A 15,250-nucleotide genomic window follows, 5' to 3' on the forward strand; every position below is an offset into this window, starting at 1 on the left:
CCCGCCGCGGTCGCTGCGCCGAGAAACGTCTAAAAACGACGGAGAAAGAAGAGGAAAGCGGACGCGCAATAGCTTTCGGGCATCGAAGTGCTTTGGAAGAAAATCCAAAGAAACTGAAGCAATGAGACGCCGGAAAAAACCTTGTCAAGGCGTATCTTCTTTTCTTGCTCTCTCTCGCGACCGCGGGCGGCAGGCCACGCCGTTAGCTCTGAGCGTAACGTAGGATGAAAGAAGAAGACTCGCGAGGCAGCACACTGCGCAGAAGAGGGCGACATGCAAAGAAGCGCGTGAGCTTCGGTCCGCTGTATGCAAAAACCGACGATGAAGGACGCCGAACCTCAGCGCGGGGGGCCGTCCGCTGTCCCGTCTGTTGCGGGGTTCATCCGTCCTCTCTTCATCGTCATTCAGATCCTCTGTTCCTTGTCTCCTCTGCAGCTTCGCCTCGTATAGCCGAACCGGTTTGCCCTCTAGGCGACGTTCGCCCTGCTGGGTCTCCTCGCCGCCGCCTTTTGCGCCTACGTAGCGCGTCTCTCTCCGCTTCCTCGAATCGTTTTCTTGATGTCATTAGGCCAGGAGTTGCTCAACGCCCGAGTTCTGGGCGTTCCGGTCTGTAGAACCCTGCGGCTCGGCGGCCTGCTGCGCGGGAAGTGCGTTGCGCTCCTTTTCAACGGCGACGCCTTGCGCCCAACAGTCTGCCATGCCCGCCGGCGTCTGTTCCTGTTCCTCGTTCAGCGTTTGCTCTGTCTCTGCAGCGTGCGCAGCGCTCGACAAAGCCGCGCCGTGAGGCACCTGGCCGCAGCCTTCGCTCTGCGCCGCGGAGCTCCCTGCCGACATCGCGGTCCTGCCGGCAACTGCTTCGTCCTTCTGCCCAGCCGACGCACCATCTTCTTCCTCGGCACTGCTTTCCTCGCCTTCAATCCACCGTTCTCTCCTTGCATCGCCGCTCTCTGCGTCCTCCTCGCCCGCCCACCTTCTCGCGGTCCGTGACCCGCCTCGATCCCCGAATCTGTCGCGGGCGCTCCGGCTGCCGTAGCGGCCGAACTCTCTGTCGAGGCTGTCTCCGATTCGGCCGAGGGGCCTTCTGTTGTCTACGTACCACCCTCCGCCGCGGTCGCCTCTGTCGCCCCGGCCCGAGATGAACTGCGGGGTGGCGAAGGACGGCGACCGGCGGCGGAATAGCCTCTCTCCACGGCCGCGGACGCCTCCAAAGCCATCAGCGTCCTCCGCGGCCCTGCGGCTTTCGCTCGAGTCTCCGTTCAAGTCCGAGGAGGCGGCGTAGGGCTCCAAGCGTCCGCGGCCGCCGTCGTACTCTTTCTCGGGGCCTCGGCGCGGCAGCGGCGACGACGAGCGACTGCTGGCGCCGCGCTCGCCGTCTCGTGCCAGCATGAACGCGTCGTGCGCAGGGTCATGGCAGAATTTGCAGCCGTCGCCGTTGCGGCAGCCTTGGCGTCTCCAGTGGAAGCGACAGGGCACGCAGCGGCCCTTCGCATGCAACACGCGCACGCGCCGAGCAGCGAAAGACAGGTAGGCCCCGTCCGGGTGCATGCGAGGGCGCGTTGGGCCAGGCAACGACGGCCGGCTGGAGCCGCGACTGCCGGCTTCGTCCGACGAGAACCTGCGCCGCGCGCCCCGGGAGGCGCTTCTCGGATGCCTTCGCCTCTCGCGGCCGCGCCGCCCGTGAGCCGGACTCCTCGAGTCCCCGCTGCTGGAGCGCCTCCCGCGCGAACGGCTCGACCGGTCGCTGCGCAACGACTCAGAAGAGGTCAGTCTCCTCCGGGCGCTGCGCCGTCGGCGCCAAGGGTGCGGCGATGACAGAGGCGAGCGCGATCTCCGCGGCCGACGCGAACGGTGTCTCTCGGTTGAACCTCCGGCGCCCCCACGTCGCCTTTTCCGCGAGCCCTCGCGCGAGGAAGAAGCCGAGGACGCACTCGAGTGGCGCCGCCCTCTGCTGCCTGACCTGCTCTTCGCCGTTCCCGAGAGCGAGCGGGAGTCGTGGCTGCTGCGACGCCGTCGTTTTCCTGCCGCACCGTCTCTCTCGCAAGACGCCCGGGAAGCTCGTCTGTCTTCCTCTGCATTTGTCGCATCTCTCTGGCCTTCGGGCGGAGAGGCCATCGCCTCCGCGGTACCCAAGGCCGCCAGAGAAGACGCCAACAGATGCGAGGGAGGAGCAGGAACTGCGCTGACCGGCGGAGGCGCTGAAGACGGAGTAGAAGGCGCGCACGCGCAAGCGACCGGGGCGCTCTCCACAGCGTTTCCCTCGCCCTCCGCGAGTCCTGTCTGTTTAGGCGCTGGCACCGCTTCACAGCCAGGCTTCCCACCCTGCCCGAAGAAGCCACACGGCGGGGAGGTAAGGACCTCAGGGCCAGCTGAGAGGTGAGGTGCGCGAGCGGACGTATCGGACGGCTGCCGAGACGCGGCACTCGAAGACAGGGAACGTACCGGCTGAAACGCATGCACGTTTCCATTGCGTAGGGCGCTGGAGGCAAAAGAGCCCGAGGCGGTCGGCATCTGGGCGAGAGGCCCGCAAGCTGCCCCCTCAGCAATCGTCAGTGGAGCACACGCAGGGAAAGCAGACCCTGATAAAGACGCAGATAGGGCCGTCGTTGCATTCACGAGCGGTGCGGCTTCTTGCATGGGATTTGCAGATGTGCATGGCGTTTGCATACCCTCCTCATTCCGCTCTGCCTCACCCCCGTCTTTCCCTTTCCTTGGAGACGCCGGCGGCGAGGGAGAGGCCGGCGAACGCTCCGAAGACCCAGCCCTCCGGCCCCTTTCGTCTCGACTTCCGCTCGACGACCTCCCTCTCCGTCTGGTTCCGCGGCGCCTTCTTCGGCGTCGTCCAGAGTCGCAGGAGGCGTCACCGCTGTCCTCGCCTCTGGCTTTGCCGCGCCAGCGCCTCGGTTCCTCTGCATCCTCGGATGGCGCTGGTGAGGCAGACGCTGAGTGGAGAGCCGTCGCTCGGTTGCTGGGCGTCCACCGGCGCCGTCTTCTTGCGTCATTGCGCCACGAAGACCGCCTCTCTCGTCTGTCTTCCTCCCGCCTGCGGTCGCGACCCGAAGGAGACTCCGACGAGCTGCCCCTTGTGCGGTCCCCTCCGGGTCCACAGTGTCTGTCGAGGAACCCTCTCCGGTAGGCCTCGGGGCTTCCCCAGCTGCCTCGCCCTCTCCTCGTCCCCACGTGGGCGTTGTCGCGCGGCCGCGAGGCATCGAGACCACGGCGCCTGCCCGCGAGCTTGCCGCGCCGGCGCTGCCAACCGTCGGACGAGAAGGAGGAGCCGCTTTGCGGCGACCGATGCCGCCCTGCGTGGCCGCGACACGAGTCCACGGAGCGAGAGCCTGACCAGCGGGACGCGGACGACCGCGCCGACACGGAAGGCGACTGCGAACCCGAGGACGCCTCCCGATCCCGCCCCCGGAGACGCTTGGAGCCCCGCAGGCGATGCGACCCGCCCGACGCGCCGCCGCCGCCCGCGGCTGGCAACCGGGGTCGGGAGCGCTTCCGACGCGGAGAACGGGAGCGCGAGGAAGACGATGCCGACCGCGATCGCCGCCTGGAGCTCGTTTCCCCCCCTCCCTGCCGCCGGCGGCTCCGCTCTCGCTCTCCGCTGCTGCTGCTGGCCCTGGGCCGCCGCCCCGACGAGGTCGAGCGCCCCTGCCCAGAAGTGTCTGCTTCTTCTGCACTCGCGCGACGCCTGTCTCGTCTTGCCGCCGTCGTGCCTGATCGCTTCCGTGCGCGGCTCGCCTCCTTCTCGTCAACGGCACTCGCATGTGTCTCCGCCCCCCCGAGCTTCTTCTCTGTCTGTCCCTCCAACACACTGGCAACAGCCTCAGCCGCCTTCTTGGCCAACTGCGCCGGGCTCCGCTCCGGCGCAGGTGCCTCGGTGACCCCCTGGGCCTGGGCCGCCTGCTGGAGCCTCAGCGCCGCCTCGCGCTGCTGGGTCTTCTCGGCGGCGGCTGAGGCGGCAGCGGCTGCCGCCATGGCCGCGGCGGCCGCCCCCGCAGCGGCCGCAGCTCGGATGTGGGGCGGTTGAAGGACTTGGTCCTCTCTCTTGTTCAGCAGCTTGTCGTGCGCAAAGGCGTCAATCATGGCTCCATAGCTGGGAATTGCTCCGCTCGCTGTCGCCTCCTGGGCGCCTTGAAATAGTGCGGGCGGCTTCTCTGTCGCCGGGGAAACGACGGCAGGAGAGCCCGCAGGAGCCTCGAGCGAGGGCGGCGCCGGCGCCGCCCTCTCCTTCTTTGCCGCTGCCTCAGCCTGCTGCCTCAGCCGCTGCCAAATAGTCTCTGGCCACGAGGAAGACTCCGGCCCTGCTCCCGCAGCCCGCGCGAGGGAAGCCTGTCGCATCTGGGCGGCTTCTGAGGGAGCCGCGAAAGACAAGGAGAAACCGTCCACTGTCCCTGCTTTTGCAGTCGTCTGCACCGCGGCCCCCGAGTCCGGGGCCCCGCGACCGCCCGCCTCGGCTGCAGGCGCCACAGCCTCCGGAAAGGGGGGACTGTCACGCGCTGGAGCCTGCGCGGTATCGCCTTCGGCGCTCGCAATGCCGCCCGCTGCATGCGCCACCGGGCTCTTCTCACGCTTGCCGTCTCTTCGTGCGGACGAAGCAGATACAGCAGCCCCGTCTGCCGCCGCTGGCGACGAAAACAAAGGCGTTCCGGCGACCCCGCTACCTGGCATCGCCGGCGCTCCAGGCACACCACCTGGGGAAGGCGCCTGCCCGGCGCAAGCGTGATCCCTCGTGGCCAGTCCCTCTGGCGCCTCCCGGCGGCTGGCAGGTTCGCCGGCAGACACTGTCAGCTGGGAGGGGGCGTCGACCTCGGGGTCAGGATTCTCCAGGCACATCGATGACAGCTTTCTCTCGCTGTCTCCGGCCTCAGCTTCATCGTCCGCCGGCGCAAACGGCGGGTGCAGAAGATGCGCGGAGCCGGCCGAAAAGGCTCCTGGGCTCGCCCCCGAGGTCGCGCGGCCGCCTGGGCGAGCGGCGCTTGAAGAAGATGCCCCTTCCGGTCGCCCTGCCGCCGCCTCAGCGACGGGCGGCAGGCCCGGTGGCATGTGCAGGCCGCGGGTCGCTGCTAAACGAACAGACCGACATGGGGTGGGAGGGTCGGCGGGCGCGACGGCGGAGGAGCCGCCCTCCTGCGGCGTTGTCGCTGCACTCCCCTTCACGGTCTCGGCCCCCGTCTCCAGACGCGCCTCCTGCTTCCCGACCGCCTCCCGCCCCCGCGTCAGGCAAGAAGCGCCTTGTGAGAGGCCAACTTCGGCTTCTGGAGATGCTTTTCCTCTCCCACCGGAAGCGAGTGCATGCGCCGCAGGCAAAAGGGGCACAGAGGAACTTCTCCGGCCCGCTTCTCCCTGGCAGATCGCCACCGACTGGGTTGAGGCCTGGCAGCCGCCAGCAGGGGGACTTGAGGCGGCCGCGTCGACGGAGGTCTGGTGCTCACGCTCGGCAAGCGTGGTGCTCGTTTCCGCGCTGGAGTCAATCTTCCGCCCCTCCCACCAGCCGTCTTCGTCCATGAAGCCGTCGTCCTCCTCTTCGGAGTCCGAAGAGCAGGGATTCTCAGTGAGCCAGCCTTCCTCCTCATCTGCGTTGTCTGGGTCGGCCTCTTCAGAGGCCTGCGCCGCCGCGACGATCACCCTGCTGGGGCACCAGTCCCCATTCTCCCGCCACCCGCACTCCTCGAGGGCGTGCTGGATCGCCAGTCGAGGCAGGAAGCCCAGGCGCCGCACGCGCGGCGCGAGATCCGCGTAGCTCTCGCGGAAGTCGAGAAGGCCCTTCGGGCTTGCCCACCAGTAGCGCCACGTCCCGCAGCAGAGAAACTGAAAAACAAGAGAGCGGCAGACATCACACAGCAAGATTTCCACCGCACCCGTCCCGCGCGACAACCGCACTACTGTGTCCCCCGCAAGCGCAGAGGGGCACTGTCGCGCAAGACAAAGCGCAGCGACAAGAGGGGCTGCCACACCGGGTCCAAGACCAACTTCCGTCCCAGCTCTCTCGACCCCATCTCCTAAATTCTAGTACCGAGGGCGAATTCTTTTGGTAGAATCCTGAGCAAGCAGTGAACAAACCTAAAAACACGCAACTTGACAAGCCCCTATGCGTGAGAGAGAGGTCCCTCCAGAAGACGCAATTGCACGGAGGGTGAAACCCCCGAGAGTCTGCTTTTGAGGCCGGGCGACTGCGGACGGTTGCCTATAAGGCTCCATCCCCCCCCCTCCCGCCGGAGCAACCAGCAGCACGAGACACGCACACAGAGGCAGGTTTGGGGCATGCGCGTGTAACGAGCCTCTACAGCGCGGCGCTGCAGGTCCGCCTAAAACCACGTCTCTGGCTTACGAGAAGGCGGAGTTCTTCTTTTCCACTGAGGACTTGTTTCGCCTTGACGCGGTCTGGAAGCGGAGGGACGAGGTGGGGGTCGTCGGGGTTGGCGAGGAGCCCCGGCCACCAGGGACGTCCTCGCCTTTTGCACCAGACAACCGGTTCGCCTCGCTTCCCGAAGACCTTGGAAAACGTCTTCAGGTACGCGGCGTTGTTCGCAGCCTTCTTGCGGAAGCGCAGCTGCGGAACTCTCACGCGTCGCCTGCCGCCAGCGGCTTTCTCCTTGCCCGCGTCGGCAGTCGGTGCGGAGTCCGGCTCCGCCTGGCCTTTCAGCCCACATGCAGAGACGGCAGGTGAAGCCCCTCCAAGATCCGCGCTGGGCTCGCGCCCACGTCGCGGCGACGCCGACACGTCAGTCTCCGTTGACGCATGCGGACGGTGCAAACACGCTGCGGTCGCTGGCGGGGCGTTAGAAAGCAGAGACGACGCAGCGGGTGAAGACGAGGACGAACACGCTTTCTCCGGCAGCAGCGAGCTGGCAGACGGCGCCCCCGCCGCGGGCGAGAAAGACTCAGCAGCTCCACAGGCAGTCTGAAGCGCCCCTGTCGCGCTCACGGGCGGATGATTCACTACTGAAGAAGCGGTCGACGAGGAGACGGGGCGCGAAGACGGAGTCGTTTGACGCGGCGGCGAGGACACAGAAGCGCCGGGAGAGGAGGACGAGCCAGAAGAGACAGACGAGGTGTAAGGTGCCTCTGAAAGCTTCTCTGAAGAGGCTGCGGCGCTTCCTCGCGCGGGCACGTCCCCCGCGGCCGCCGATGCCAGCGCAGGAGGGCATGGTGATGCCGCAGAAGCGGACTCGTACGCGGAAGGCTGCTGCGCTGAAGCTTGAAACGATGCGGCCTGTGTGCCCTCTGATTGCAGCCCCACTGCTGCAGGGTAGGAGGAGTATGCGGCGGCGCCAGACGCGAAGTGAAGCGGAAGCGCCCCGGCGCCGGAGGGACTGTAGGAGACCGGAGGAAACCCGCTCTGCGCATTTCCAATAAGAGGCGGAAAGGAATGCCAGTAAGCCGCCTGCTGCTGCGCGTGGTACATCGCCTCCGGCATGCCTGCGAACAGTCGACGCAACACCTCTAGTCGCATGGAGCCAGAAATTCCACCTGCGCCCGGGAATAAAGTCACACACGACAAACTGATCGCATGCGAGAAACTTATCACACGCAGCACGTGCTGGGGAAGATGACATGAAATGGCACGTTTCAATCTGTACGTAAACCATGGATCACAGCGAGGCAGCTTCGAGGTGTGAATTGAAGCGAGTCCAGGCACTCTAGCGATTCATGCTGCTGTTATTGGCGGTGTGTCTGACTCGCGGCTGACGCCGTCGTCATGTCACTGTGAACCTCATGGCAGAAGCGATCGAACCGGAAACCAGCATGCAGCGAAACTCCCAGCACTCAAAAACTTGGAAAAAAAGCATGAGGGCTTGCCCAGCCTGTTCGTAGCGCCACCAGGTGAGGTACCCATGGCAGCATCTCACACACTGTTATTTTGTCTCAGGGAGTCACGGAAATTCCACAGTAGACGCAAACATATGGAAGCTGCCAAGCACAAATGCGGGAAATCACGGGAGTTCAAAGCGATGTTGCCTGTTGCATTCTCACCCTCGCGCAAGGGCGCCCGCACGCAGCGCCGATGCGAATTCTTAAAGTATGGGCATGGCAATTTCAGAGCGCAATGCGTTTCCCCAAAGAAACACAGTCGCGTATCTTCGGTAGAGACTTACCTGGCAAAGGAGAGCCGTACGCAGGAAACCCTCCAGAGTAACCTCCTCCGGGCGGAAGGCCACCGGACCCGCCCTCCATTGTGTCAGCTGCGCCTCCGCGGAACGGCAAGCTGCTCACGCACACACCGGCTGAGAGCTAAAACGAAAGCATTGAACGGTCAACGCGCGCGAAGGAGACGTGGGCGTCGGCGATCGTCACGAAAAACGCAAACGGGAGACGAAGAGCGGCGCGGATTGGATACCGCGGCTCAGTGAAAACAGCTAGAGCCGCTTCAGTGACGTCGGCGGTGCTTCCAGACTGTAGGTTGCGAAGGAAAGCGGCCAGGGAGATGCAGAGAACAAAAAACACACGTGACAGCTTCGAAATATCGTCTCAGCCGGGGCCCCCCTCACGGAAGGGCGAAAACAAGTTGGCGCGGGAGACAACGGGAAATGTATGCACGCAGAATCAAAACGCGTGAATAGTTTCGAAGGAACTGACGCGCGCCGCAGCAGAGAATCTACGCGGGAAGAGGAAGAAGACACTACTGCTGCAATGACAGGCGCACCTGTTCAACAAGGGTTGACAGAAAAAAAGCGTTCGTGAGAAAAGTAGGCAAGCGCGCGGCGAATAGCCTTGGGGAAGGGGTGCACTAAAATATGGGAACGCTGCATACTCGATCCCGCATTCATGCGCAGGAAAAGAAAACAAGAATGCAGATATATGAATTGAAGACGTAGCTACGCCCTGTAGCATGCATGGATAATATGGCTTTGTATATGGAGCGCCTTCGTTCTCACTTCTGCCTTGTTTCTCCTCGTGCCTGAAAGTGGCAGCCTAGCGGTTGCCCTGGGGGGGCGGCACGCCATTCCACGTTGCAGAACTTCTCTAGGCGGGTCAATCAGCTATTTAATAGCCTGACGTGCACATTCAGCAATATAAGACCAGAACGGAGGTGCCGATATTTGATGAGGGTAGGTGGCAAACTCGACAATCCAATGCGGTGACTCATGTTCTTTGACTAAGTGTGCTTGCGCCCAACATGTTGTCGCAGGCGTGTCGTCCTGTGGCAGGGGCGAGGCTCCAGCTGCTCGGTGCTGTCAGCTTCAATATCTCGTAGGGAACAGGATGGTGTTGAAACGCAGCCCGGGAGAGATGCTGCACGGGCGTGGGCAGCGCAGCCTGGACAGGCAGCTTGTTGTACGCGTGTAGTCGGCCCAGTGGTATCCAAAAAGACGCAAAGAACGACAGGATGACATCTAATAGGTGAATTAGGTGTAGTCGAGCCTCTTCACCCTAACAGACCCACAACAAGTGCCGCATCCTCTGAGGCCTGCCCAGAAAAAGCGCGGCAAGGCTCTGCGCGGTACCAGCCCTTCAAAATGTATCCGAAGGCTCTGTGCGGACATCGACTCTCAAAAAAGATGGTGAGTTTGCAGTGAATCACAGGGATTCCAGTCATTCCCTCACAGTTCGGGATGCAGCTAAAACGGCAGCATTTGATTGCCACATGCACTGGTGGCGCCGTACGTCGGTAGGAGGGTCTATACATTCACCCGTTGTGTACGCGCGCTGTTAGCATACCAGACACCCATCTCAGTTACGACCGGATACACCTTTCGTGTGCAAAGTATTCTTCAGCTATACCGTACACTGAGGGCACCATATCGATCACATTGCGGAGCACTCGTCGTGAGGCCTTTCAAAAAGACTGGAGAGGCAGAACCGCACATGTGCTTCGCAGTTGAGTTGAATGGCACCTACAAGAAGGGTCAGCCACACAGAACAACCATCGAAGAGACGTGAGCTTCTTGTTTGGAAGATCGGGTAAACCTCACGTGCGTAACCGCAGCCTCGTATGAAATTGATCGTGTCAGTTCCGATGCCGGCACGCATATTTTTCCCTGATATGGTGTTATGTGTGTTATACGGTATCGAGCTTCTGTGTGGGACCTGAGCGGACTTTAGAGCTCCTTTCCCTGATGCAGCACTTTCTGACTTCCTCTCCGGCAGGGGTTTTGGTCTGTTAGCGATCGGCCATAGCCATCCAGTATTTCTTGGTGTGTAGTGCATAACCTGACACATGTCAGGACGCATGTTACAGCTTCTTGGACTTAAAGACCTCAGAGGTGTTCTCTGCGCGAGAGTATGGCAGAAGATTATCCCTTTGATGTCCGTGTCATCAGATTTGGACTGTTGGACAGTCATCCGAGACGACATTTGATCTGGCACAAGTTATCGGCTGGCAGAAAACATTCTGGATGTCATGAATCAGAGGCATGGTGTGTCCTGTGACTGTCATGATGAATGAAGGTACCGACATGATCTTCCCAAGGCCTGTTCCGCCGCTCATTACGGAGGAAAAATTCATTATTGTGGAATCGGCTTTTTTGACCGGTGCGTTTCCACGGTGGGCTATGATGTGTCTAAAAAGATTGCGTGAGGCAAAGGTCTTCGCAGTCACTCTACTGTAGGAAGTCATTCCGCACAGCAGAGCTGTCAGTTGGTGGCGAGGTTTTTGGCGCAGCCGTGCTCCACTCATGCAGACCTTGTCCTTCATACTGTCGTGGGGGTGTGGAATCCTCTCAGGAGGGGGTCTACTCACAGTTTGGCTGTAACTACCACAAGCTGGCGTTGTATCTGTGCCAGGTCCGTGTTCATTTGGCCTTACATAGAACCGTGTGTTAAAACGTGAACAATTTGATTCGAGCTGCGCCCCGTCGGGACAGAGTCGCATCGGCGCGACGCGGGATTCAGACTGGCAGGGTTGTTCGTTAGTGCGCTGTCCGTGTGCATGGTTTTAGCTATCGTGACCCGCATTTCCGCCGCGCTTCATCCCCTCAGACTGTGTAAATCAGCCCTCCGTGACTCGTAGTCTTTCCTGCCTTTCTATTTTGCACATCCGTCCGGCTACCGTTGTCTGCACGGACGGGCGTCGCTTGAAGCTGTCTCCACGCAAAGAGGATGGTTTGAGGTCGTGCCTCGAGCAACGGAAAACCCGTGGTCTTGCTTCTGTAAAAACTCAATTGGGGTTGCAGTTCCCGCACGGCTTCCGCTGCCCAACCTGTTTTGTTTTCGTGTGATGCGCTGACGACATCTTGTCTTGCGCCGGCATTGTTCTGTATGCGACTAGCGGCACACAGAGGAACCTCAGAACGCATGCAACGCCTCTGCTTCGACCGTCGTGTCTCGTGTTCTCCTTGGCTCTTTCTCTAGTCCTTTTCTAGTGGCTGGGACTTCAGACCGAATTAGATTTCGTCGCTGCTTTGACACTACCTTACCATTGCACTGCGCAAACATATCAAAAATGACGGCAAACGGCCTACAGAAACCCCTCAGTGTGCTATGGTAAGAGGCGAGGCAAGAAATCGCCCTCAGCCCTGGTCCCTTTGCCCAACCGCCAACCCGCCTCCAGCCCCTTTCCGTGCATTGACAGCACGTCTATTGTGCTGACATCTTCGTCTTATGTCTTCTCCCACGCCTTCATACACTGTGTGAAAGTCTTCTGCCTCGTCGTATTCCGGGTCTCCAGGACGACCGCTACTGGCTGCGTGGCCTCTGATGGTAGAAGCCGCGGAGCGCGTGTCATCTTTTTTTGGATGAAGAGTCCTTCGTCGTTCAAACATCAGCGCCCCTTTTCGAGATGTCTTCTGACGGATGGAACCACGCGGCGCCTTTCTCATTGCGAAGGGCGTGCGTTTCTGTGTACTTCGAAAGTCGCTACACGCCACATTTCCGGCGGCGTCACGTTTGACTGGGCAACTGTCGCTGTGCGGTGCTTCTTCCTTGCAGCACTGGTGGCCTCGGATACATCGGAAGCCACACGGTGGTTCAGCTCGTCGAGGAGGGCTTCGACGTGACGATTATGGACAACTTGTACAACGCGTCTGAGGAAGTTTTCCGGCGAATTCGGAAGCTCACGCACTGCGACAACGATGTTAACGGCAAGAGCGACGCATCGGGTTCCCACTGCCGTCTGCGATTCTACAATGTCGATATGCGGGACGAAGAAGCTCTTCGAAAACTCTTCAAAGACCGACACTTTGATGCCGTCATTCATTATGCAGGTGGGTCTGCCCTGGCAAAAGATCGACAATGAAGTGCATGCATGAGTCACCGACGAGTGCATCTCTTGGAGATAGAGACACGGAATGCAGAGCCGACTGGCTCCGGTGCACAAGAAGCGTCAACAGGCGAGTTGACAGACGCATCTGGACAGCCATTTTCTGTTTGCTTGACAGACTGGCATCCGTACGTTATCTGCGATTGTTTCGCGTTCCGATTCCCTATGGACAGGTCTCAAGGCCGTAGGCGAATCGGTTGAGATGCCTCTGGAGTACTACTACACCAATATTGTGGGCACTCTCAATCTATTGAAGGTAGGCCGTCGCCCGGATTCTTTCCGCACTGTCTAGGGGTTCGCCGCTGGGAGGTAGCCGCGCCCTTCGTGGTGCCGCTCTTTGTGCTAGTTTTTCCCAGCGTCCGGAGGGGCCACTCTCTGCGCGGTTAGTTTCTGCTCTCCCAACTGGCAGGTTGGTCACGTCTCTCTCGTGCCGTGACTGTGGTCGGCGACGGCGCGGCGGGTTTCCAGGCGATCAGGCGTGTCTAGCGTAGTCTCAGCTCGCGTAGGGGATTGGCATTCCGGCCTGATGCAGGCGCAGTCAGCCGGTTCAACGGAGACGATGCTTGTTTTTGTTCCGGATCCTCAGGTCATGGACGCGGCGGACTGCCGATTCTTGGTGTTCTCTTCGAGTGCGGCGGTCTACAAGCCCAAGGTCGGACCGGTCGTGGAAACAGACCCGATCGGGCCGTCGAACCCGTACGCGCAGACGAAATCTACGATTGAACAGATTCTGAAAGTAAGATGGCGCGGAACGCGGACATGGAACAGAAGTCTAGAGACTGCACAGGCCGTGCGCGGTACAGCGCAGAACTGCTGTGAAGAGGAAGCTCATGAGATACGCGCAGTGCCCTGCGAATGCCGGTGTCGCCTTCCTGAGCGCTTGCGCCAATGCGTGAAGCGTTTTCAGCACGGGCTTGTCCAGAGTTAGACGTATCGTCGGGACTTCCGCCCTTCCACGGAAATACGCATGTGTCGAGCGTGATGTGCCTCCTCCCAAGGGAGCAGGCGAACATGGCAGACGTTTCGTCAGCATGTTGTGCACCACTGCGCCGCCTGGACGCACGCGAGCGTGTCGCTGTGGATATGTGGCAGTCGTGCAGTAGGCCATATGTACGTATATATATATATATATCCCGGAATGCAGGCTCCTGCATGCGCCCTATCCGCCAAAGTCTCCTGCGCCTGCCGCTGCCGTGGATGCGCGAGGAGTCGTAGAGCAGCCTGCAGGGCGTCAGTGCAGTGACAAAGAGATATATGGACGGACTGTCTCGTCCTCCAACGAGGTGCCTGTGGCCCCTGTGGTGTTTGTGACTCAGGACCTGTATAATGCTGACAAGCGTTGGCGCATGTCTATTCTTCGTTATTTCAATCCTGTTGGGAGCCACCATTCTGGTCTCATTGGAGAGTCGCCGAAACACCCTAACAATCTCGTGCCCTACATGCAGAAGGTGGCGGTGGGCCAACTGCCCCATCTGAATGTCTTTGGAACGGACTGGGACACACCGGACGGGACGGGTAAGTCTGCCAGCAGAGGGCGCCTTGACGTCGGGAAAAACCTCATCGTGTCCTGTCGACATCAGAACCACGCTACGTAGACAGGCGCCATACTCCTTCCTCACATGAGTGCTCCGCGAGGAATGGGGAGGTGTTCCCTTTCACGCTGTAGAGCTCCGTTTTGATGCGCCTCTTCCCTCCTCTGTGGTTCGTTGTGTCCTGCCAGGAGTGCGAGACTACCTGCACGTGGAGGACTTGGCTGCAGGTCATATTGCAGCGCTTAGAAAGCTACAGAAGGAGCAGGATGGATGCCTTCTCGTCCACAATTTGGGTACCGGCCGCGGATACTCGGTGTTAGAGATGGCCGACATCTTCGAACGTGTGTCAGGCCGGAAGATCCCGAGAAAGGCAGCACCTCGGTAAGTGTCTGCCAGATACGCCGTCTGCTGCGGTCGGTGGTAAGAGCAAGGTCGTACTCTCGCGGTAGCTCTGACTTGTACCTCCGACGACTTCGTCAACTCTGTGCCTCAGCTGCCTCTCCCGTGTATGTGACAGTATTGTGAATGGACTGGAATCTGCCAGATGCTCCTGTGGCTGTGGTGTGTCTGCGATGGGAATGAGAGGCGGGTGAGAGGCCCGGAAGAGTAGTGTTATTTCACTGCGCTGTGGGTCGGCCTCAGACGACAAGGCGATCTCGCGAGTGTAGTTGCGGATCCGAGCTTGGCGGAAAAGGAGCTCGGATGGAAAGCGCGGCGGACGATGGAGTGAGTCGGCACTTGCTAGCCTTTAGTGAATCGCCCCTTTATTCTTCAACGCGGCACGAAGTTGCAACCTCGAGAGATTCTATTCAGATAACGTAGTTCTTCGTTTGCTGGGCGTATTAGCAGCAGGTGTGAACCGTCTGTTGCTCCTCTACCACAATACGCAAGAGTAGTGCAGGTTCTGACCACTGCGTGCTTCCATGGCAAGGGGGGGAGCGTCTCCAGCTTGGGCCACTGACGAGGAAGGAGTTTGTCACTCACTCCAGGACACATGGTTCTAGCGTGATTAGTTGTGAGGCGGTGCGTCAGCGTTTGTGCAAATGTGTTACGTCATGCCTGCGCCTGAGGATATTACGGTAGCAAGATTCACCATATTCGTATCATCAGTGGGGAGAAGAAGGCATGCGGCAGCATCGTGTTCTGTGTGCAACTCCGCGATGTCTGTTTCGGCGGTGTGTTTCAGGGAGGCCGTCGCATCTGCATGGAAGTGGCAGTCGCAGAACCCTCATGGGTACAACACGGCTGATCCATGATATCTCTCACGCTCTTTTTGGTGCCGGGTGCCATACAATGGCAATGGAGAGATACACTTCACAAGCCCTTCACAAGCGTGAGGCATGCGGCGATTCCTGCAGTCTCCGGCCAGATCGTGGAGGAGGCAATCTTCAGTTAGAGGCTCGACAGCTGTATCTCGCTACGAGCGTAGCACACGTAACAAACTAAGGCTCATTCCGCAGTTCAAACTGGGAGACTCAGTCAGGAACACGTGGGTGAGCAGCACGCAGCCAGCTCC

The 15,250-nt window shown here is 60.6% G+C and overlaps 2 protein-coding genes across 2 annotated transcripts; one reads left to right on the forward strand and one right to left on the reverse strand.

Annotated features, from left to right (window-relative positions):
- Nucleotides 1-564: 564 nt before the first annotated feature.
- BESB_060670 (uncharacterized protein) lies at nucleotides 565-8,178 on the reverse strand (the record flags this gene model as incomplete). Its single annotated transcript, XM_029364481.1, has 3 exons — nucleotides 565-5,811; nucleotides 6,332-7,422; nucleotides 8,100-8,178. The coding sequence occupies 3 exons, from the start codon at nucleotides 8,176-8,178 to the stop codon at nucleotides 565-567; spliced, it is 6,417 nt and encodes a 2,138-aa protein (XP_029219189.1).
- A 3,208-nt stretch (nucleotides 8,179-11,386) lies between these two features.
- BESB_060680 (UDP-glucose 4-epimerase) lies at nucleotides 11,387-14,990 on the forward strand (the record flags this gene model as incomplete). Its single annotated transcript, XM_029364482.1, has 8 exons — nucleotides 11,387-11,427; nucleotides 11,872-12,146; nucleotides 12,376-12,458; nucleotides 12,789-12,938; nucleotides 13,519-13,717; nucleotides 13,923-14,115; nucleotides 14,377-14,460; nucleotides 14,921-14,990. The coding sequence occupies 8 exons, from the start codon at nucleotides 11,387-11,389 to the stop codon at nucleotides 14,988-14,990; spliced, it is 1,095 nt and encodes a 364-aa protein (XP_029219190.1).
- Between the last annotated feature and the right edge of the window lie 260 nt (nucleotides 14,991-15,250).

This window comes from Besnoitia besnoiti, chromosome V, assembly GCF_002563875.1.
Source record: "Besnoitia besnoiti strain Bb-Ger1 chromosome V, whole genome shotgun sequence".
NCBI lineage: Eukaryota > Apicomplexa > Conoidasida > Eucoccidiorida > Sarcocystidae > Besnoitia > Besnoitia besnoiti.